Source organism: Stegodyphus dumicola, chromosome 1, assembly GCF_044657685.1.
Source record: "Stegodyphus dumicola isolate Sdum_Otavi_A_Nest chromosome 1, ASM4465768v1".
NCBI classification, from domain to species: Eukaryota; Metazoa; Arthropoda; class Arachnida; order Araneae; family Eresidae; genus Stegodyphus; species Stegodyphus dumicola.
Genome location: NC_140768.1, coordinates 134,675,417 through 134,701,535, shown reverse-complemented (window position 1 = coordinate 134,701,535; position 26,119 = coordinate 134,675,417). Strand labels below are relative to the sequence as shown.

General features: G+C 30.9%; 1 protein-coding gene across 6 annotated transcripts in view; it reads right to left on the bottom strand.

The window, feature by feature from the left end:
- LOC118201566 (eEF1A lysine and N-terminal methyltransferase) overlaps window positions 1-26,119 on the bottom strand; it is a 105,333-nt gene that overhangs the window by 33,864 nt on the left and 45,350 nt on the right. For all 6 annotated transcript variants that reach the window (XM_085820959.1, XM_085820974.1, XM_085820949.1 and 3 more), the window contains exons 5-9: window positions 10,583-10,703; window positions 7,429-7,550; window positions 3,773-3,907; window positions 3,504-3,684; window positions 8-188 (exon numbers count right to left, since the gene is read on the bottom strand). In XM_085820959.1, coding sequence (XP_085677085.1) covers window positions 8-188; window positions 3,504-3,684; window positions 3,773-3,907; window positions 7,429-7,550; window positions 10,583-10,703 — 740 coding nt within the window. The remainder of the gene's footprint in view (window positions 1-7; window positions 189-3,503; window positions 3,685-3,772; window positions 3,908-7,428; window positions 7,551-10,582; window positions 10,704-26,119) is intronic.

Below are 26,119 nucleotides of genomic sequence, written 5' to 3'. Positions count from 1 at the left end.
AACTTACCTAGGATAAGTTTAGCTTCAGACTGAACTGAATAAGGATTACAGAGAAAAATCAATCTTCTGTACATATCGCCATTGCCTGAACCAACATCTTCAATAATATATTCTCCACTAATGTCACTCTTTCCACAGCATTTAATATCACGTTTTCCAACATCATTTCCTAATGATAAAATTGGTACCTGAAGTTGAAAATTTATTTGATTACAAAAAATAATTAGCTATTTGAATCATCATACAAAAATTCATATTTTATATTAATTACTGGTGCGAAATAAACAAAACATTAGTTGTTTTTCCTTATAAAGATTCACTTCCCTATCATGAATCTCATAATAAAAATATTTTATGAATTAAGGAAAAAATGTAAAATAACAATAATGTTGAAAAGATCAGTATATAGTAGTTCATAATACATATAAAGTGTTCTTTATTCCTCATAGTTAATGTAAAGTTTTACGGAGTTTTGAAAGCTAAAATTATGGGCTTTGTGCTTAATAACCTATAGGCACATGCACTTAATTCTTAACTCATTTCAAATCAAATTCCCAACCTCATGATACCTGGAAGTTTATACATGCAGTTTCCATTTCAGTATATATGAATATTTTACATAAGCAACGTAGATGTGCATATTTTAATGATGTTCAAATTAGTGGAGCTTAAATGTTCTAAAATGCAATTATATGACACGTTTTCTACACTCAAATGCTATAAATTACATATACTCAATTAATTTGCTTTTTGTATTGTTATTTAGGATTATCATTTACTGATTATTGTTACAAATAAAATATATATGAATACAGCAACTACTGCATACATAAAATATTATTAGATTATTTTGCCCTTTTTTTTACGATTCAACCCTTTCATATTACATTATCACACATTAAAGAAGTTGGAATTCCAATTTTTCTTAAAAATTTTTACAAGTCTGTATCTTTTTATGTAAAGAAATATTAGTTTGCTTTGCCTGATGTAGCAATGCTCACATGGATGACCAAGTCAAAGAGTTTTTTCCTTAGGTGGAACATTATATGTTTCATATTCGTTCAGCTACTGTATCTGGCAGGACAGAGATATAAAAAAAAAAAAATCATTTAAATAGATGAATTTTCACAATGTAAGTCTTGAATTTATGCAAATTTTAATTTATAAAGCACCTGCTAGAGCACCCATTAGTGAAATATTCTGTATAAATTTATTTAACTCCTAATATGTAGTCTACAATATATATAAGCTAAATTTATTTCATATTCCAGACTGTTTCCCTGGATACAAAATTAGTATATATAAAAATTAATATGCTATAAAATTTCTCAGATGAATGCATTAAAACAACGTAATTCACATTTCAGGTCAATAACATTAATTCGACTTAAAAATAATGAAGAAAATACTGTCTGGTATAAAAAAATTTACAATTTTTTGTAATATTAATTTAAAATTATGTAATGTTTGACCTCAAAATCTATGAAGTACTTAATGTATTCTTTTGGATGATTTATACCCATTCCACTGATTTTTTAACTCTAGGATAATTTTTTAATTAATCAGATAACAGGTTTCCCTTACTATACAAAATAAAATATTCCTGTGAAACCTGTAATAAAACTAAATCAAATAAATGAAAATAGTTACCATTATGGGTCTTTAAATTAATTGTGTCAAATAACATATAGAAACCTAAAATTACAGAAAAGTAAGAATTACGTGATAATTATTGTCCAAATAAATAAAAATAACACATGTAATGCCATCTCCCCTTCTAAAATTGGGAAAAATAGCATACATAGTGGAAAACTTAAATGGGGTGACAATTACAATATTTTGTTAATGTTGTGTTGTAAATGTCACAAATTTTAATTATGTGCTAATTAATTTAACTTTGAATTAAGGATTTTTTTATTTTTAAAGAAACTGATTAATTAACAACAGCATAATTTTTTGGAAAATTGAAAAACTTTGTATTATAAATTTACATACTTTGCTAGGATTCTCACAGTTGGGAATTTCTGGGTGAGGCTTGACATCTGGATAGGAAATAGAGGGTTTAAATTACATGGGTCTGTGAATGGGGAATTGCCTGGTGAAAGGAGCGAACTAGAGTCACCTTTTTGCTCAGATTTTCTTGACTAGAGATTAAAAAAATTTCAGGTTTGGTAAACAAATTGCTCTTCTTCCAATAGGAGAGCTATGGAGGGTTGTCTACTGTGCAAGTGAAGGGATTTTGAGAATATCTGAAGGAATATGTTTTTCCCCTTCTTGTTGATAAATTATCTATGAAAATGGTCCACCCATTTTCAAACTTGTATGTGTTCTCGTGAACTTAGTCATTAGCCCACCAATTAGATGTCAACTGGAATAGAATAAAATGTGTGTGTGTAACTGTACTGAATGCTAAGTAATTTGTTTATAGATGAAACTCCCCAAGCTAGGATATGCAGCTTAGTTATTGGATCATGTCAAGATGTATTCTAAATAGAAATGAATAGTGAAATTGAATAGTGTTTATCGTATATTAATGTCCTTATATGAAATTTAAAATTGGTCATCTGTTGAATTCTCAATTTGTTTACAAATTCCTTTTTATTTTTCAAAAGAATTTAAATTAAAGAAAAAACATTAATTTATATTTTCGAAAGGACACAAATACGTGGTCTTCAGTACCTCTTCGGCAAAATTAGTAATTTCAGTATTTTACTTTATAGGATGAGTAGTGATGTAAATTGTATGGAAAGTTGTATGTCACTCTATACAAATTATTGTAATTTACTTTAAGAGAAAAATGCTGTAGGGATCAGATCAGTTATCACAGTTACCTAAAAGTTCATTTAATTTAGAAAATTAATGCGTTTGATTATTAACACTGTAAATGTTATTTTGGTTTATTTTGGTCACTCCATTATTTTAAACTGGAAGGTTCTAGAAACTTGGAGCCCTACTTGAATCTGGGCTTTGAATGTAAAATGACAACACAATGCTAAATTTACAACTGGATGTTATAGAAAATTTTGAGTAATAGAGGATGTCACCAAAATAGCTAAACTTAAATTTACTGAGTTATCATGTTTGTAAACTGGGTGATTTTGTAAACTTAATTATGAATGGCCACTTCTTACTTGGTATTTTGCATGAGGTTATACATTAATGGATTTCAAAAAATGAATTTGTTACTATAGCTATGAAGTTAGGAATTACTGTTTATCTAGTTGTGGTTATTTAAGGTTATAGTATTTTAAGGAGAGATGACATATTTTTAGAATACTGAATTGATGCACTAATCAGAATAATTATGCATTGCTGTCTTTCAGTGAATTATTTAATTACATGGAAACCAATTTCTATAATGCATGAAAGATGAAAAGCAAATTAAATGTCAATTAAACCATATAAACTAGTAACAGATAATGTATTAAGTAACAAGGAAAAGATCACAAAATAAATAATTGTTAAATTTTAATTTTTTTAAACAAATGATGTTAAGGAACTACCTGTGCCTTGCAAGATGTGGGTGCTAATTCCAAAACACTTTCAGATAAATCTTTTTTTACCTCATCTAAATCTGTGTATACATTGTTTCGCAATAAATGCACAACAACTAATCTCTCACAGTTTGCACTAGCTGCTAATTCTCTACGGCCTTGAGGTGATGAAAAAAGCCATTCTGTTTCCCTGTTAATAACAGAAGCAATTTTTATTTACTATGATGTGAGAAAAATAAAACAAATTTACACTGAAAAATTTAAAAAGAATACTGTACCTTCCTTGAGGAACAACAAATATAGCAAACTTTAATGATGCTGTTTCTTCTCTATCAACCACAAACATTTTATATTTCACCATACCAGTATCTGGAGAACATAGTTCCAAACATATATCATCTTCAGTTACTTTCCTTGAATTAAATGTATATAATTTTAGTAATACAATTATGAAATATATAGCAAAAAATTAAAGAAAAACAATGTGATCTGCTAATTAACATAACACTATTAATAAATATAATATTGCATTAAGTATTCTATATTAGAAAACCAGAAATCTGCACAACCTGAGACCAGACTAATGCACATTTTAGGGTTTTGTGGATTTTAAGGTATAAAAGAAATATTACTAGATACAGGTTAAAACCTCCCTTCTGACATCTTTATAGGACAAAACAAGAAGCATATAAAGAAGACAGGATAAAAAATGTAGTTCTTTCTGATTATCTGCCTGCTGCAAAATCACGAAATCACTGATGACTTAAAAAGTATTTGCAAACTTGTTAGTGACACATTTTTTGCTGAACTGATGTGAGACAGGCAAAAGCCATTTTCAAAATGGTGGCCTGCTAAGACTTTCACACACGCGCAATCAATCAATAAAATTTTAAAAGAAACATTGGTAATAAAATGCCCCCCCCCACCTTTTTTTCTTTTGTTTTGTCAGTGATCTGTTTTTGCTTTAAAAAAAAAAAATGCACAAACTCGGCATCATGCATTATTGACATTGCACACCAGCCAAAACAGATATATGCTATGCACATAACTGGCTTGCCCTATAAATTTTTTTTAGCAACACTAGGTTTGCCACAAAACTAGTTAGGAAAGATATTGCTTTATTGGATGAATACTTTTTGTCAGGATATCTAGGTAATCAGAATGTACCAAATATATATATAAAAAAAGACACATAAAATATTATGATACATTTTTTTATTACAGTCCAAAGTCTTTAATCTGGACCTCCATAATCCGGACTTCAAAGCTACAAACTTTCTGCGCATGCGTCAACGCATAATGCGTTAACGCATGCTCATAATACCTTTACGCATACGCATATGCATCTACGCATGCGCATAATACGTTTACGCATTCACGTTTAATGTATAAGCTAAGCTAAAATTATCTATTTCAGTTAATGTTGCAGATTGTGTTGCTCCTTAACCTTCTAATTGAATCTGGCTTATTATTTTTTGCAGACTGTTAGAGCAATTTTATAAAAGTATGTTTGAATCTTCGATTATGTCAAAAAGAATTTCTGATTCTGGAGCTACCAAAGGATCTACAAAGCAAAAGCATGTTTCGATGTACACAAAAAAAAAAGTGGAATTGCTGCAAAAAATGCATAAAAGCATATCCTTTGATTCTCTAACCATTCTGAAATATGTTTATCAATTTCATGCAGCTCAGACGGGGGGGGGGACGCAGTGCGCAATGAACTTGAAGTTGATCTGTCAGCACTATCCTTATCTTCAGGGCAGATGTGTTTATTTTATTCGGCTTATAATTCCTTACAAAATGTAGTATTTCATCTCGATGTACCCTGTCTTTGATATGATTTAAATTCAAATTCCTCGTCATTATAAATATCACAAATACACATCAAATAGTTTTCTGGTTGCAATTTTCTAATTTTGACTATGCGTAATGTACGCTTTACGCATGCGCGCGTTGAAAGGAATGTTTAATAAAGTAAACAAATAAATATTAAACTTTTTTTTGGTAAATTTTGATACCCTTTAGATCATAATTGCTCTTTATTTCATAAATTACAGTTTCATATTTTTAATTTTATAATTTCTGCATGCCATCTTACCAGATTTAAACTGATGATCTATAATCCAGAAAAACCGATAATCCGGAATCGCCTGATGAGTCTGGATTAAAGACTTTTGACTGTATCTGTTTTATCAGTTTGCTTTAAAACTTTATGATATTCCAGTTTGAACTTTCTTTCTTTCCAAATTAATATTCATTATATTCTTTATTTCCTGATTAGTTTTTTTTTTTTTTTCTTTCTAAAAATATTAACTATTTTTCTTTCAGAACTAAATCTTCCAATGTTACCTTTTTAAGCATTCTCTACATCATCACAAAGATCAGAATATTCAAGTTCTGGAGTTAAAACTTTCTAAATGATTTCATCAACAGACATCTGGCAGTGTTCTTGCAAATTTCATTTAAATTTGTCATACAATCAACGGTCCTTTTTCCTTGAAATATGTGTTCCTTTTATATCATTTCATTAGCCTTGGAAGCTCAATTTAGAAAATTCATCATTATGGTGCAAAGCGAATATGATTGTTAAATCTGCCACATCTTTATCTTGGAAACAGAAATTTTTAGTTTGAAAGTTAAGCATTAATCTTATTAAACATACACAACAAAATTTACATGACAATTTAGTCTTCTAATTTGTAATAATAGTAATAATTTATTCTTCTAATGTAAAACCATACAGACAAGAAAGTATATACTTAAGTACCTTATGAAAAATTTTTAATTGACCTGTACTATTTGCCTGTATTTTCTGCACATAAATACAAAATGAAGATTCTCATATTAACAACTTTTTCTACCAAGAATTAGGTTTTCAATGAAATTATCAGTGTCAGGTAATTTTATCTACTTGGTGCCACATGGAGTTATTTAACACTGGTGTAAATATATATTATATACCTACACATTTCATATTTTTATACTATTAAGTTAGTCACAAATTTTTTAACAATTGTTAATGAAACTTTGAAAAAAAATCAGATTTATATTATGTCGAAAGGGGCCTTTTTTTTTTTTTTTTTTTAAACATTTTGTGGGTTACCTTTATTTATTAAATATAATGTTCTTCGCACTTAAACCATAAAATTCAGTTCAAGAGCAATATTGCAAAATAATTTTAGATTGAGCATATCTTTAGAATTTCCAATACACAGGCTCACATGCTGGAGATAATCATGCTGTACAACGTTGCCATTGCTCGCTTTGAAATCTTTAAGCTTCTTAATCAAAAACTGATAAATGCTTTACAAAATATGAAACAGATAATAAAACAAATTCCTTTGGGCTTCCAGATGCCCATATTTGCAGTAGGATTACAACATTCAAAATTTGATGACTCTAGATACACCACCACACACCACCTAGATACCGTTGTTTTATCACATGGAAGAAACACACAGACATTTATGCAGATTCTTCATTCTTTAATTTCTTCAAATATAATACAGGACGATAATATTTGGTGGCCACGATTTGAAAAGTGAAAGGACATTTAGAGTCATTCGATGCCAAATCACAAAACGAAAGCAATAGTTCCTCAGGACAAAGCCCCTTTGGACTAAAAATCTTCTTATAAGTTAAATACTTAAATTATTTAGATGTTGAAAGGCTATGTTCTTGATTTTAATTCCAAAATCCCCTGCTTTTTTACCTGGACTTTTGTCTTCTAATAAACCTCATTAATAGTTTGGAAACATTTTGAGATGCAAGCACATGTAATTATTTATTGATGTTAGTAAAAATATTCTAAGGATATAGGATGTAGCTAATTGAAGGCTTTAAAAACTAAACTAAATTTTACCATTAAATATACATTAAATTTGAAAATATAAAAATTCAGAATTTAAAATAATTAAATTAATTTATTACTAACTTCTTCCCAAGGTAATGCTTTAAAAATGCATACTGTTGTAAAGAATTAACATATTCAACAATATCAGTTTTTGCCAAGCAACGTTTAGGTGTGGGTACACCATCATGTACTATCTCCAAAACCTATAAATTAAAAGAAAAAAAAATTATGCAAGACTTAAAAATAATTTACTTTTAAATGCCATTAAAATTAAAATGGATCCATACTTTAAGTGATTACTAATAAACTGCATAATAAATCATTTTACACTGTTAGGTGTTTTAATTTTATAAATTGATCAATCAATTATATAACCATTTAATCAAGCAAAGACATGAAAATTTACTCAATGAAAAAATCTAATTGCAGCTGAAAAAAAATATGATTATAATAATAATGACATGATTCAAAAACAATAATTTTACGTTACATTTATTACATGAACTTTTACACATCAAATTGATTTTTAAATAATCCCCTCTCTGTAAATTCTACTGGTTACTAAATCCCCTCTCAGTAGTACACGAATCTGCTGATTAATTTATCAGTTTCAAGAAGTTAAAATTCTATCATTTTCTAATAACTTAATTTATTATTAATGATTATGACTTAAAATTGTGGAATTAAACTCTAAAGTCGATGATTTTAAATATGGATCTGTATTCCATCATACTGTAGCAATTAAGTAAGAAAAGACTATTACAAGAGCTACTGAAAGATTTGTAGTGCATATGATAAAATGACAATCAGAGATCAAACAATAAAAAAAAAAAAAAAAAAAATTAATTATAAATATCTGAATTCAAAGACATTTTTTCAGTTCCAAATATATTTGAATATAATGGAATGCATGAACTACACAACACAATAATTAGCTGAGGTTAAATGCACTATAATCTTTAGCATTTTGACTTCAGAGAAAGCTTAAGAAAATACCAAATCTGAAAGTTTAAGTATTGCTCCAGCTCAACAGCCTTTCAAGAGAATTTATTAGAAAGATCAGATGATATTAAAATAAATCATATTATTATAAATAACAAAATCTTTATTACTAAGAAGAATAGCCTGCTTAGATCATAACAAATGAGAGGTTATGCTGGGTTATTCTGAACATGGCAAAGCACACAAAGTCTATCTGCCTGCAAGGAAGGATGCCTTTGTGGAGAACTTTCTAAGGAAAACTGGTTCGTATTTACATTATACAAAGAAAAACCATAAAAGCCAAACATGCAGGAAGCCTGGTTGCTGGGATTTGAACTCAAGAAAAATTACCGGAATTGAGCAGTCTTTAACTGCTTTCCCATTGGGGGTCTAACAAATGCGATATAATTAAGGTGACATAACACGGCAAACACAGACTAATAAATTAATTTTAAATATTAATTTATAAGTCCAACAACAAAAATCAGCATTATATTTGCAAATTTTCACAGGACTAGTTTCGATGGTTTTACCGAACCATCATCCTCAACTGCCACAAATTTAAAAAAAAAAAAAAAAAAAAGAAGACGAAACAAATATAACACTGATTTTTGTTAAATCAGCGTCTCATTTTCTAAATTAAAATGAGAGATAATCATGATGACTGGTTTTACATGAAGATTAGCCCCGGGGCTAAAAATGAGTAGCCACTCTGCTGATGGGCTAAGGACATTCTGATAATTCAGATATGATTTTACCACATTTCGCCTAATCACACATGAAAATACACCCCTCAAATTTTCTTGAACAGTTTATACTGTATCCTTAGTTTCAGACTTTCTTCCAAGTTTATCAATAGCTCATATCATTTAAAAATCTATTACATGGGAAGAAAGTTCATAATGATCTTGAACTTGATAAATTCATAAAAAAAAAAAAATTTTAAACATTAACCATCCAGAATTTTTTGAAAAATGAATACCAGAAACAAATTGTATTTAATAGCATATACTTTACAACATTAAAATTTAATTTAATGTTTTTAAATGTAAAAATTTAACTTTCCACACAAAATGAAGCTTATTTATTAATCAACCATTATTTGTATTCCAGCAATCTTTCAACTTTAAAATTTACATGGAAAATAAATTAATTTAAGAATTTGATTAATATTTTTTAATCTTTAACCATACAAACATGGTTGACATTTTTATTTGATGTAATACCAAGATATATATTTATAGATTTACACTTTTATCTTTTACATTTTTATATATGAAAATGTATCTATTTTTTATTTTTTTAATGAGACAGAAAATACCAAATTAATTTGAATAAGTATGCACCACATTGCATAAAATATTATATATTTAAGTTAATATTCCAAGCACACAAATATATTTTTTATTATTTATTTCTGTCGATTTATGCACAGCCACCTACACAAAACTCATTTGAACATCACTAAATCTCAGCTGGTGGTTACGGCCTAATGACCAGCTTCAAATTAATGATGCTGCTTTTATCTCATATGAAGCTCTGATAACAAACTGCTGCTATTACCAGAGATAAGTATTATTGGCAAAAAGTTTTTAAAGTGTATCATTCTACATTAGTTCGTTGTTTATTGAAACAACTAAGCGGAAATTTTATTTAAAACAAATTTAAAAGACAATGTTTAAAAAAAAAATTACAAGATACACTGTTTAGAAAAGTTTTACCATCAAGTTGTCCTAAAATGTAAAAGATATTTTTTGTTAAGTGGGGAGGGAAGGGAAACTTGCATTAAAAAAAACTAAATCTTTTTTTTTTTTTCCCCCCCACTAATGCTAATTTAACTGTTTCATACACATATATACATTTTCAGTATTACATGTTTCAATATTCCATGCATATATAATTTTAATAACAATAAAAAAACTTAAATAAATTTTTCATAGATTTTCAGTTTTTAAATAAAGAATGAATAATTAAATCTAAAAAAAAAAAAAAAAAACCAACTTCTTTTACATTCTTTTTTCCATCTCCTTTTTAAAAGAAAATTCTTTAAAGAATAAATAAATAAAAGGGGAATTTCAGATTTAATTCTTATAAGATTCAGATTCTTTTTTAATACAACTTATATAGTTTAAAATTTTTAATAGTTATAAAACATTTTCAATGCTTAATTATAAATATTAAATAAGTTAATACACAATTGTAGAATACTGCTATCTTTGCAAAAATATATTTTATTAAATTAAAATTAATTTACCATAGACGAGCCAAGCATTTTCTTCATTTTTGTTGCAACAACAATAAACACTGGAAATGCTACAGAATTTTCATGTTTAGCCTCAGCTTTGATACAACGGTGAAATCTTAGAAGCCATTCTCTAGGGGAAAGAAGAAAAATAAAAGGAACAGCACTTAATAACAAGAAAGAAAAGTTCATTCATTTAAATTATATTTTAAAAATAAATATGAATATTTCCTTAACAACTTTCTTGATTTACAATAAAATAGATATCCAACCGTTTTATTAAGCAACATGTCAAATTTTTAAGAACATTTTTAATTACAAATATTCTAAACTGTAAATAATAATTAAAAACAAACTTTATGACACACAAGCATCCAGATTGCTCAAATAAATAAATTTAATCTAAAAGATAAAAAGCAATTAATAAATTATTATGCCTTTAAAATTTATAATATGAACATGAATTTATATGCATTACATTTAATTCAATGATGATGATAAAATATCAAACTTACTATTATTTGTAAGCTAAACCACAGGCATAGTGCATGGACAGCTTATTCTTACGGTCAAATATTAACAATTATCTTCTTTGACCAAACACAGGATCATAAATATTTAAATATACTGGAAAAACTATATCTTATGTACGAAATTAATTGGTATACTTAATTTGGATATCTAACAGGTAAATAAAGTGAATTGTAAGCTATAACTGCCTTAAAACGAGCTTTTATATATATCATTAACTTCTTCATTAACCATAATGAAATGATACACGACTTTCCTTTGTTCACCTCTCTTTGCTGCTGGATTTGGTTCTACTAGAATTAAGGTTTCTCCTCAAATCCTATTCAATATTTAATAAAAAATATAACCAAAGGTTTCGAGTGGCAGTTTGAAACCACAAGAATTAAATGCAATTACCTCCCAGCAGATAAGATCTGTCATTCGCTTTTTTTACTAGTCATTATAGAAATAATTTGCAGTAATTGCTATGATTATATTATAATTTTTACCATCTTCACCATTCTTCACATTCTATAGCATCTGATCTTTCTATTTCTTGCATTAGCAGTTCAATAGATATCGTGCTTTTCTAATACTTTTGTATCATGCTAACATCACTCACAGTACACATATATATACTTACTTATGAAGATACCTCTCTGACTGAATATAACTTTAATCACTAAGTATTATATCTGGTTTGAATAGATTCAACTATTTTTATTCGCTTTCTATAGCTAAAAAGCATTTTCAATGTGCATTTGCTCTTTCACTTAGTACAGTCAAAAGTCTTTAATCCGGACTCGTCGGGACTTCGGCGATTCCGGATTATCGATTTTTCTGGATTATAGATCATCAGTTTAAATCTGGTAAGATGGCATGCAGAAATTATAGAATTAAAAATATGAAACCGTAATTTATAAAATAATGAGCAATTATGATCTAAAGGATATCAAAATTTACAGAAAAAGAAGCTTAATATTTATTTGTTTACTTTATTAAACATTTCTTTCAATGTACGCGTGCGTAAAGCATACATTACGCATAGCCGAAATTAGAAAATTGCAACCAGAAAACTATTTGATTTGTATTCATGATATTTATAATGACGACCAATTTGATTTAAATCATATCAAAGACGGAGTACATCGAGATGAAATACTACATTTAGTAAGGAATTATAAGCCGAATAAAATAAAAACATCTGCCCAGAAGATAACGATAGTGCTGACAGATCAACTTCCAGTTCATTGCGCGCCGCGACGTTCCCCCCCTCCCCCGCGCAGAGCAGTGTGAAATTGATAAACAGATTTCGAAACGGTTAGATAAACAAAGGATATGCCTTTATCCATTTTTTGTAGCTATTCCACTTTTTGTTTGATGGACATCGAAACACACTTTCATTTTGTAGATCCTTTGGGAGCACCAGCATCGGAAATTCTATTTGACATAATTGAAAGTTCAAGCTTTCTTTTATAAAATTGCTCTTACAGTCTGCAAAAATATAATAAGCCGGATCCAATTTGAAAATTAAGGAACAACGCAATCATCAACATTAACTGAAATAGATAATTAGATAATTTTAGCTTATACCATCCATTATACATTAAACGCGCAGGCAAAAACGTATTCTGCGCTTGCGCAGACGCATATGCGCAGTCGTAAAAGTCTTGCGCGCACGAGTAAACGCCTATGCGCATGCGTCAACGCCTATGCGCATGCGTCAACGCGGCGCATGCGCAGAAAGATTTTAGCTTTGAGGTCCAGAATTATGGGTGTCCGAATTAATGACTTTTGACTGTAATTCTAGCCTATATGACATAGTGAATTTTCCATATGATACAGTAAATTATATATGTACTAGCCGCTAAGCGGCCAGCCTTTGCTGGCTATTAAATGTACCCAAAAAGTGCCTAAAGTACCAAACACTAAATTTAAAAATTGTACAGAATTTTACTCTGCAGAACAAGCTTGTGGCAACACAAGCCTGTCTTGTCTAATTATAGCAATTAAATTACATTAATTAAACATTACAAAAATCAAAAATGCATTTTAATAATATTTAGGGTTACATAGTTCCCAATTATAAAATAAAGAATTATTAATTGACTAATTTCTCAAAATATGTCCTTAAAACAATATGTAACCAAATATGCATAATTACGTTAATCAAAACTGTAGTTTGATTAAAATAATTGGTAAAGATGACACAATTCTGTATTAAAACTGTGATTAATGAAATTTTAAAACTTCTGTAATAGTTATTAAAATTAATAAGATGATACAGTCAAAAGTCGTTAATTCGGACACCCATAATTCCGTCTCAAGGTTACCAATATTCCAATATTCCGTCTCAAGGCGTTCAGTTGTCTAGTTAAATCGTCAAGTCGAGCAGTGACTTGATCCCCTGGGTCCTGGACTTGAGCAGCTCTGACTGGGTGGCGCTCTCGATGACTGGCTTGCTGGGCTGCCTCAAATTTCATGGCGTACACTAGAGCACTTTTTAAATCTTTTACATCCGCTATTCGTAGAGCTTTCTGTATTTCAGTATCTCGGATGCCGTCGATAAAGTATTGCAAGGACAGGATTTCCCTTGTTTCTGTCGGGCATTCCGAAAAGGCGAGATGGGACAGCCTTTCAACATCCGCGGCGAGCTCCTGAAGTGTTTCGGTAGGCTTCTGTTGACGAGATTTTAATTGGAGCCTGCTGTAGTCTTTTAAACACTTCTTCCCAAAGCGCAGCTCCAAGGCGCCAGACAGAGCTTCGAAATCTAACCTTTTGTTTTCGGGAAGAGTCTGAACGATATCCGCTGCGTCAGCTCTTAAAGAAGCGGCGAGATGACAGGCCTTAGCTTGGGAATCCCATCTATTCGCATCCGCCACGACAGAAAATTGTGTCCTATACACTTGCCAGGAGGTCTTCCCATCATATGTAGATAGTTTCAGAGAGGGACGAGCAGGCATTGGTAAAAATTTAAAACCATCCGAATTGCTCCCTGCCGTCGCTACGAATTTCTTTAAAGTATCCAGTTCTTTTGCAACGGCTGAAACCCTATCATCAATTTATTGTTTGACGGGAGAAACTCTTTCTTCTACATGTTCTTTTACAGAAGAAACTCTTTCTTCTATTTCTCCTTTCACCAAAGAAACTCTTTCTTCAATTTGATCTTTTACCGAAGAAACTTTTTCTTCGATTTGTCCAACTTTATTTTCAACTGCGTCAATTCTTCCATCCATAACCTCGAATTTGTTTTCTATTACGCTAGTAATTTCTCTTTTTATTTCGTCATGACCTGCTTCAATCTTCTCTTGAACAGTCTTCATTTCTACTTTAACGGATTCTTGGCCTAATTTCATCTCCTCTTTAACAGAATCTTTCATCTGTTCTTTAAATGATGCTTGGCCAGCTTCCATATTTTCTTGGAATGCAGCAAAAGCAATAATAAGCTGCCTCAATTGCTCCTCCATCGCTCTAGTTATTGGCATTCAAAAATCCCCCTTCTGACACCAAAAATTGTTGCATGCATACAGGTTCATTACGAAATGAATGCACAAATCCAATGAAAAATGAACAAATATTTATTATTATCACAACGAATATGATTAAATTTTCTCAAATTATCATGCAGTATTTCAATATCTCACAGTAGTTATCTTTTAACAACTCAAATGTCCAATAGAATGTAATTCAAAACAGCTAAAGAAAGCTAATCCGCGAATTCGCTACAATCAACAAGAGCAGTTTTCTAAACAACAACAAACTAAGCAACTACTACGAGCTGAGAGGTTTTCCTCCTTTTATAAGATTTTAAAATCACGCGCTAGAATTTTCTAGTACTTTCTCGAAATCAAAAAGAGATATTTATTTATTTAATGCACGCACTCTTGTATTTTCAATTTTCCGGCTTAGCTTTCTTTTAATATTCATCACGTGCTGCACTGCACGAGAAATAAAACCATTTAATTTATAATTGAACTAACATTAGCTTTTTAAATACCAAATTCATAACAATATATATATATACTATTTTTCAAAAAACATTTCTGACTCTTAATTACACTACTGGCATATTCTCTACAACAGAATTCTAATTATGTTTTTATTAAGTTTCTTAAATTACTTTATTTTTCTAAAGGATGATATATAAAAAACACTTCTAATACATAATAATTTCTCATTTTATTATTACATATTATTCTCTTATGTATTTTAATACATAATAAATTCTCATTTTATTATCTGTGCTAAAGCTCCTAAATAGCAGCTTTAGCACAGATATTTGACTTTTTTAATTACTAGTCATTACCTTATATATATGTGTGATAAAATTTGGAGTGAGTGCTGCATAATTAGAAAGATGCCAATCAAAGAAGAGACTTGTAGATTGGCGTAGCCGACTGAACATAATCTTTATTGCTGGACATGAATTAATTATCGAAACTGCATTCTTCATTATGCATGACCATGAGCATAATACTCACACCACAGTTTTATATAGGGTATCACATTTTAAATAACAGCCTAATTAGCAGCATGAAAAAGCATAGTGAAAAGAAATAGAATCCAAGTGGGAACAGAACTGCAAGCCAACTGTGCATTTATCCAATCTGGCAGGCTGTTTAAAGAAAGATTTTGGTTTGCAAAGGTTAGAAAAGTTTCAGTTCTCAGAGTTATGTCATCAGTGTTGTGCAGGTCATGGAATCCCTTCTTATTGCAGAAGTATCAAAAACGTAAATGTTCTGGAAATAAGCACAATTAGAGTGCCAAGTCCATTGTGGCCTCAAATATCAATTGGAAACAAAAATAAAATTAAAATTGCCTTGTTGCAAAGTTTCTTAGTCTTTACGAATTCTACGTTTTAAGTATCAAGTATCTTCGCAATCAGTTTTCCTATGCTTCTTTGTATTCAGTGTTCCTACATTAAAAGTTCTCTGAAATTTCTTTTATTACATATATACATTATATATATTGGGTTTTAACGAAAGTTTCCCCCCGCACTGCAAATATCGTCTGCACAAACAGTTCATCCTGGAGTATTTAACTATTTTGTCCAACAATTTTTGGCATTTGAAAGAATGAGACTTGCTTATGCCACACTTTGTTTGAAATTTAAAAAAATATATCTTTATCATTAAGTATAAGATGTCTGAAATGGAACTATCACACTAACAGATTAGAACAATAATTTATTTCCTCTGTTGCAAAACGTCAGCTACGGAATGCCACCAAATCACATGTACAGCTTTAGGTAATAATGTTGTATCATATGATACTATGAAGGTTTGGTACCGAAAGTTCGAAAACAAAAACTATGACGCTCAAGAAGCAGAGTTCAGGCCAGCCTACTGATGTTAACGAGGCCCGCCTGCAAGAACTTGGGAGAAGATCAGTATGCAACCACTCAAAAGCTTACTAAGGAGTTAGACGTTAGTGCCATGTCGTACTTGACGTACAAGTTCAATCGCTAGGTGACGCATGAGCTGCTTCAAGCAGACAAAACAGACGTGTTCGGGTCTGCATTAACTCTCTGAGCGTTACGAGTTTAGCTCTGAAATTTCAAAGTTTCTCAAAATGTCATGAATAAGTGATATTTTCTTGATTTTAATTAAAAAATGACTCTTTCATTTTGTACCTTTATTCCTTTTCTTCCAATATACATCCAAACTGAAATCAGATACATTAAAAGCTAGCAGAAATTTTCATGTATAATAAATGTGGAAGGCAACCTTCTGTACGGAATTTTCCGGCCATAACACTGAGAGCGTTAATCTGCTCAAATAGCAATGCAAGGACAAAATTCTGGACTAGATTGTCATTTGTGATGAAAAAAGGATTTACAGAGGCTGAAAAAAGATTGGTCGGTGCCTGGTAAGCCTCTCGGCAGCATCACAAAGTGCAATTTGACAAACAAAAAAGATCATGCTTTGTATTTGCTGGGATTTCTGCGGTATTATCCATAAAGTCTGCCTGGAAAAGGATAAAAGTGTCGACAGTAAGGTGTACAGAGAAATGCTAGTCCACGTTGATGCCGATATCAAAGAAAAACATCGAACTTACTTCCAGCATAAAAAAGTAATGCACCATCAAGATAATGCAAGACTACTTGTGCCTGCATTCACCGGCTGGACTCAGTACAGACTCGAATGGAATTTTTTGCCAGACCCTCCATATAGCTCCACACTTCTTTGGACTTCTACCTTTTTTCACACCCGCAGCCACACCTTGCTGGTGCAATCTTCCATTCTGCACAGGACGTTCGAAATGAGGTTGATCTGCTTTTGGACTTGCGGCCACAAAGTTTCTGGGCCAAAGGCTTTGAAAAACTTTACAAAACAGTGGCAGAAAATCATAGCTTTGGTTACTACTACCCACACTAAAGGTACTACTGCTTTCACATTTTTTTCTAACTTTATTAACAAAATTTTTGGTGGAAAACTTTTATTACAATCATTACTTTATTACAATAACATATTACATATGTGATATTTTAATGCATAGAAGCTACGTGGTACTTTGAACTTCTGGCAGTCAAAGAAACTAACTGCATAGTTAGAAAGATGGATGCATAAACCAAAAACTTTTCGACATGGCCATTTTAAAACACAATTTTATTCCATGATAATTCCAATCAGATTATTTTTGTAGAAAAAGTGTTTTTTCAATCATAGTTAAATACGATAATTTTTATGTACACTGCTCAAAAAAAAAAATGGGACAGTGCAATACCTCCCGTTCTACTGGGCCGATTGACAAAATTCAAACTGCGTTTTTCATGCCTCGAAAGCGCGACTTAGGATATATATACTAGATTTATATATAGCACTTATCTAACATAGTAATTTTGACACAAAATCGGACTTTTTCTGAAATAACATACCAATTTTTTTCCATATTTCGATTCTACGACTCAAATTATGCCAGAATGCCAACTTTTGTAAAAATCGTACGAGTAGATTTTAAAATATTAGCTCTCAAAATTTTAGCTCCTCAATGTTAATTCAAATTGGCAAATATTTATTAATAACTCTTTTTTTATTAAACTTTTATTATTTTTCCTTTCACATTTCAAAATTTAGGTTCATTCCAAATAAAATTTACCCATTTTTTGTGTTTTATTTTTTAAATTTCTATTTTTAAATATTTTTTATAAATTTTTCGAAAAAATTTGAATTATAACCTATAAAATTTTTACCATCATCTTAAAGAAGTGTGTGTTTCTAAGCATACCTACAAAAAATTAGACTTTTTTATTCAAAATTTTTTAAGATATACACGAATATACATATTTTCACATTTTGAAACTTGGCATCTTTTTTTGAGCGATAATAATGCCAAGTAATGTGGTTTATGGATTTTTGTTACAGTGAATTGCCACAGCTATTTTTAACCTTAAATTTCAAGTAAAATTTTATGGAGAATTAATTATATGAATTTTTCCCTCAATGATACATAATAAATATTTATTAATATTATATGAAAAGCTAATTTTTAAATTATAGATGATATTATTCAAATTTTTAACTATTTTTTTAATTTCTCTCTTTTTTCCTTTAAAAAAATATTTGTAAGAGTAATTTTTTATCTTCAGTGTTTTATTGTATGCTACTTTACTTTAACTTCATTTAACCCATTTAGCCACTGGTGTTGCATTGACGCAACAGTCAAAATAAATGCGTTTATAAATATAACTACCTAAGATATTTTATACCAGCATATGATTTTGTGTAGGGAATATTATGAAGATTATTTCTCTAAAAAATATTTGCCTTCAACAATCATTTTGTTTATAATAATTAATCTCATACTTTAAGCAAAATTTTCAACCGGGTATTTTTGCTGAAAATATTTAATGAAAGAATTGCAGTCTTTATGAGTGATCTATTTTTAGTCAAGGTCACCATTTATCAGAACATTACATCAAACAGATGTGTATATTTGTGTTGGGAAGGAAGGGAAAACAGGTGTTGCGTTAACGCAACGTCAGCAGGAAATGGGTAGTCAATCTCCTTTTGCACTTATTCCTTTCGATGTTCTGGTTCATGTTCTGGTTGTTTAAAAATGCTTAGAATGAGGTATCTTACATTAGAAGAAGTCCTTCAAAGATTTTTTGATGAAGAAACAGATGATGATAATGTTAATGACCAGAATGAAACTGATATTGTTGTTGTTGCCCCAGAAATTGCAGAGGCTAGTGGCGAAGAAGAAAGGAATGGCAATATTTTAAATAATGATAATGATATTTTACCAAATGATACTGCTGGGGAAGTTGAAATTCATGTAAGAAGTAAGTTTCAGCCTTCTAAAAGCAGTTATAATCATACTAAAAAGTTTAAAAAGCAGAAGACTGAAATCTCGAAGTGGATAAAAAAGGAACTGTTAGTTATGTCTCAGGAAGAACATGAAGAAAGAGATAGTAGAGAAATTATAAAAGACAAAACACAAGGTACAACTAGTGCACAGATTTTCGATTTTCTTCTTGGTTTAGACATTTACTCTCTTCCCGTTGAACAGACAAATATATATGCTCAGCAAAAAAAAAAAAAAAAAAAAAAAAAAAAGTCCTTGAATTTATTGCATCTGAAGCCTATATGAGAAGATTTATTGGAATATTATTGCTTACAGGATATCATTCTTTACCTCAAGAAAAAACGTATTGGGTTTTGATAAGGACATTTCTGTTCCTGTTGTACGAGAATTGATATCATGTTTGTAGTACAGGAATATGAAGCAGAATTTGCATTTGACAATAGTCAAGTTGACAATACTGATAAATTATATGAGGTAAGACCGTATCTAAACTTACTAAATATCACCACTTTTTTACTACTGAAAATATAAAGTCTCTTTTAGATTCCAGACGCGAGAATGTATTATTCCTTTTGCAAACACCTATTGAGAGTGTAGAATTAGCCAGAAATAGATCAGCAACAGGAAGGCCTAGTAAATTCAGCATTCAAAAACCATTGCTTGGAGATGGTAGACATTTTATCGTAAAGTCCGTTGATAACAAAAGACTTTGTTGTAAAGAGTACCATAGCCAGACTGTTTATAGATGCAAAGTATGTAATGAAGCTTTACATCATGATTGTAATCAAGCTTTTCATGCTTGAATCTTTCAAATGAAATAATCTGTATTTGTAAAAGAAATACAATGTATATTTTAATATTAATTACAAGTAAAGTGATTTGTAGATTTAAAAAACTTTATACAGCTAAAAAGTAATCCTGCGCTCCACTCAAAAGAAACATCATAGGAGTACAATCCTACTCACTAAACATTCGTAGTCTTATTCCGCTGACGTTGCGCGAACGCAACACTTGCTTTTTCCACAGGTAAGACCATTTTGTTTTATTTCAATGTAAATTTACGTTATAAATGCTTAATTTAATATTTGTTATTTTCATGAGAAAAGAAACATTCCTTGTAGTTTTGGCAGTTAATGGGTTAAATCGAATTGTCTAAAACTGAGAACTTTCGTTTGATGTGTATTTGAATTTTACGAAAATATTTTATGACATTAACTACATAATTTATTTCTAAACAAGCTGTAGCTTATGAAGTGGCTGAAAGAGCGGCTGATACTACCATCCATATTTGTAAAGCACAGTATATTTTTATAGAAACATAAGATTTAGAATAATGATTTTTATAAATTCATTATAAATTTATTATTCATTTAGTCAAATTATGATATAAACATACAACCATCTAGAGACTGAATTAACGGAAGTTCAATGGTTATGTAGAATTGATCTGCAGCTACTTAATGGCTGGATATGTCAGCAGGTTCAGTGGGCAAGTAAGAATAATTATATAAACGACACCCAAATTCTGGATTCAATTAACAACGGGGGTATGATGTTTAAAAAAATCAACTCATTTTTTATCCTAAAATGTATTTTTATGTATACTAGCGTATTTTCATTATATCCTCAAAAATTCTAATTTAGAATGTAATTGTCAAGAACTGAGTTCTAATCATCAGTAATATAATAAGTAATTATTATGGTTATTAAAAATCCTTCTTATAAAGTAATTGCAAATATTTCAAAAAAACTTTCTGTCTGAATGCAAATATTCCGAATTAATGGTAGTTGAATGGTGATGTACAAATGATTTGCAGCTACTTAATGGCTGGATAAGTCAGCAGGTTCTGTGTACAAGTAAGAATAATTACATAAACGACACCCAACATTCTGGATTCAATTAACAACAAGGGATACGATGTTTATTAAATGAATTTAAGAACTTTTTAAACATAAAAAATCAACTCATTTTTTATCCTAAAATGTATTTTTATGTGTAGCGTATTTTCATTATATCCTTAAAATTCTAATTTAGAATGTAATTGTCAATAAGTGAATTCTAATCATCAGTAATATAATAAGTAATTATTATGGTTATTAAAAATCCTTCTTATAAAGTAATTGCAAATATTTCAAAAAACTTTCTGTCTGAATGCAAATATTTCTAATTTTACGAGGGCCATCCAGGAAGTAGATTACGTTTCCGTCTGTGTCCGCTAGGGGCGGGGCTAGCGCGGCCATCTTGGGGTCAGAGCGTTGCGCAGCTCAGTCTGCATCTAGCCGTGCTAGTGAGAGGTTCGTGCTGTGCTCTGTTCAGATACTGTGACGGTTTGAAATGTCTGCGTTAATTGAAAATCCCGCGAGCTGCGAGGTGCGCTCAGTAATAAGGTTTCTGACTGCAAAAAACTGTAAACCGATAGAAATCTATCGGCAGCTTCGTGAAGTGTATGGGGACAACATTATCACTGAAGGTGGAGTGCGTCAGTGGGTCATAAGATTTCAAAATGGCCGAACCAATGTTCACGACGAAGATCGAAGTGGGAGACCCAGCATAGTGACCGCCGAACTTCTCGAAAAAGTCGATGCTAAAGTCCGTGAAAATCGAAATTTCACAATAACGGAACTTTGAGTTTTCCACAAATTTCGCGAAGTTTGTTGCACGAAATCATCAGCGAAAAGCTTGGTTACCACAAGTTTTGTGCAAGATGGAAGGCAAGAAGAGGTAACGAAGTGGTTGAAGGCGCAGGCGGCCGAATTTTTCGACGAAGGAATTTCCAAGCTCGTACATCGCTACGATAAATGCCTTAATTTGTATGGTGACTATGTAGAAAAGTAGTATTTGAGTGTGGCTTTCATCTGTATATAATAAAATTTGTTTCCTATACTTTGTTTATTTTTTTATTCCAAAACGTAATCTACTTTCTGGATAGCCCTCGTATATTAATCAAGATTGCACACGATATTATTTATTTGCACTTCAATTCTTACCATCAGCTCTAGTAGAAGTTACAAATCAATTATATTTAATTAAGGAATGACCATCTAAGTTTAGAAACATCGTACCATAACAGCAATTCATTTATTGGTGCTGTATCTTTCATGTTACTCCTGATTGGCAAGCTACATGATTTTTAATGAATATTCGGGTTTTGCTAGTAACTTCACTTGGAAATCGCGCTTAAACTAGGTTAGTTGGTTATTTGAACATAGAAAGAACATGGAAGCTATTTGGTTAACATGCTTTCATAGAGAACCTTTGTAAAGAGAACCTAGAAAACTACGAAAACCAACCATGCAGCCTGGGTTAGACTTCGCGACAAACAATTTGTATTTAACAATCTTCAAATGCTAGGCAACTTTAGAGGCTTGAATTAAATTTCCAATTTAATATTTTATTTGCAAATATTTAAGATATTGTTGTATTCTTAGACACAGAAAGCACAATTTAAGTTTTGTTAACTCATTAGTAAACCACCAAGCCGTAGTCCAAATGAATATTCAATTTCTTTTGCAATAATCGTATTCACTTAATATTCTTGGAATATGAGCTATAGAAGGAATGTTCTCGGAAGATTAAAGAAGTGTTTAAATCCAGTGATATTAGGTTTGTCTTACAAGCTCAAAATCAAAATGATTCTGCAATTGCCCAAGTAGTTGACTTGTAAATGGCTGTGAATTAAGCAGATGACTTTTAATCTTACGTTATTCAGTCAGAAAACGTATTCCAAATGTTTTGTATTGCATGACAATGCATCTTTTCATTATTCAATAACCAATCAGAGAACCACTTGTATTCTGAAAATAAGTATGTGTACTCAATAGTCCTGCATGTTTTACAAATTTGTCTTCTTGTGATGTTTTTTCCTTCCAAAAAACTAAAGTTGCCTCTCAAAGGAAAGTTTTTTGACATTGAAGATACAAAAGGCGTATGACATCTACTTTTAGAGGTATGTAAAAAACATATCTCTACAAGTCTTCTCTTCCATTAAATGTTGTGCATTCAGACAAAAATTTGGATCAGCATAATTTTTTATAATGTAATTTTATGACACTTTGATTACTTTATTAACATACAGTGAATATATACTAAACCTTTTACTTCAGCTTCAGTAATTCGGAATTTTTGACGGAATTGTTTTCGGAACTAGGACTTATAAGATATGTAAAATTGAATATTTCGATTATCCAATAAATTTAAGATCGAAATTCCAATATTTTATTTTCGGAGGGAGGGGAAATTGTTTCAGTTTTGGTCCATTATCCTAATTATACTTGCTTCGATTCTTTTTTTTTTCCATAAAAGCGAAAATCTTACGCATGGTATACACATAACGCATAATTTCAAATTAAAATTTAATAATATACAGGGTGGTTATAATTAAAGTTCCACTTTGAAACGGTCATAAAAGGAAAACTACTAGATCAAATGTTATCAAACTTGGATAGCGTGTAAAAGAGGTCATGGGAACTTATTTTCCGCAAAAAAAAGAAAGTTCGAAACCTCACCACCAAGAGGGAAATGGGACTGTATGCAATATTGTTAAATGAAATATGGGTCGGAATCTAACTTAACCTTTTGTTACACAGATTTAATATGTTGTATACCCTTAAGAAACTTTGAAGTAAGCAAATTACCATTTAAAGGCGTTAAATTTGATAAAAGTCGAGTGCGCAATCCGTGCAAGTGAGAAATTCGTCCGTGAAAACCATGAATTAGCAATTAGAAAATGTGAGATCGCAAATCACTCGCGCGAGTGCGTACAATCTGGAAATCGTTTTCTTACAGATCACTAACTTGTAATTTTTTAAGCCTGAATTCGGCCCTAAAACATGAAGATACTGATTCAAAACGCTTTTAATCGATCTGGGTCAAAGAAATCCCTCATGTTATCTACCTAATTCCACTGCATTCTTCTATTGCATTCGATTGCATAGCAAATGGTGTGGAATGACAGCTAGTTTCATGACTGAACCATTTTTCTCTGAATAGTAGTCGACAGCTGCACCACTGTGATTGCAGCTCGCTTAGAGTCAATGTTAAAATGTTTCGTGGATACATGAACTGCATTAACATGGCATTTTAGATACTACGATTTTTATGCAGTCCTGGGCCCCACTGCACAGTTACTTAGGAAACATTTCACGAATGAACATCTTATACCCCAACACTTCCCCTCTTCCCACCAGACCTCAAACCTCTGTGACTGTTAACTATGAGGTTATCTCAAAAGCACTGTTTATGGTGATAATCTGAACAATTTGGCAGAAATGAAAACTTTGATACACCGATATGTCCGTAACATTCCTCCTGATATGCTAAGAGCTGCTGTTGAGAATGCAGTAACAGAATTTAACTTGCTTTCGGAAAATACTGGACGCTACATTAAACATGCTTTGTAACACATTTCGGAAATGATTAAACACATTTTAAACCGATGTTTTCATGTCTTATTTCATTTAACAATATTGCATACAGCGCCATTTTTTTCCTGGCGCTGAGTTTTAGAACTCTTTTTTTTTTCCGCGGGAAATAAATTCCCATAACCTCCTTTACACGATTCCCAAGTTTGATAACATTTAGTCTGGTAGTTTTGCTTTTATGACCATTTCAAAGTGAACTTTAATTATAACCACCATGTAAATTAAACTTTAAAAGTTTGACAGTTTCGTTCATGTCCCAGCTTTAAAAATATATATTTAAATATAAATTTTTGTATTAATCCTCTTAGAAAGAAGCTAATTTTTCTCTTGCGTTATAGATTGTATAAAAAACATGATCTTTACTATTATTTAAATTATTTCAGCCGATATAAGAATCGGGTCACTAGGTGGTACAGAATAAACACTGCTGGACTGTTTTATTTGTCATTTAGCAAAAAATCTTTTAATTAAAATATTTATCCTTTGGACTTTGCTTTAAACTTTATTTATAGTTAAAATGACTAGAAAATGAAAAGCTGTCTTCAGCTGAAACGCAATTCATGTAATTAATATTTTTAAAAAAATTCACAAGAATGCAAAATTTATGGAAGTCTAGCAATCGAAAAATCTTAATTTTCTTGTGTGAGTACTGAAAATACCTGTAGAAGGAAAGAAGAAAATTAGGGAGAAAAGTAAGCAAAAATTTGCAGGGAAATTTGGCTGTCAGACATTCCAAGATGTTTAAAAAAGTTGGACGCTTTTGAAGATACTTTCAGGATACTTCAAAGAATTAAGGTGTTCAAAGAGAAAACACTTGGAGGTGTACACCAGCAAATAACATTAATTGAGCTTGTGTTAACAGAAAAGACAAAAACGATATCATTGCAGATTAAAGTGAAGGGCGACTGGTTTTAGACTATATGGTTGTACAAATTTAAATTACGTTACAGAACAATATACCATATCATAAACGGAGAATCCCACGATTTCTCAGTCGAATTATTTGAAAATTCAGGTGTTTATCCAGTGATGTATGTGGATGTCAACTAAAGACTTTTTTTTTCCTCCTGATGAAACAGCGGCCGAGTGATAAAGTCGCTGAACACTGGTAGTTCGATCTGAGGTTTGAATCCCGCAAATGGGTTGGCTGCTTGGGTGTTTTCATGGTTTTCCACATGTGTAACGTGTATACGTGCCAGTTTCCCTTAGAAAGTCCTCCACGAAAGCATCCCTCCCCTTAGGCAGATAGCCCTAGTGTGCTTTGTCATAATTAAATAAACCAAAACCTCTTGATCAAACCAGTCTTTCCTT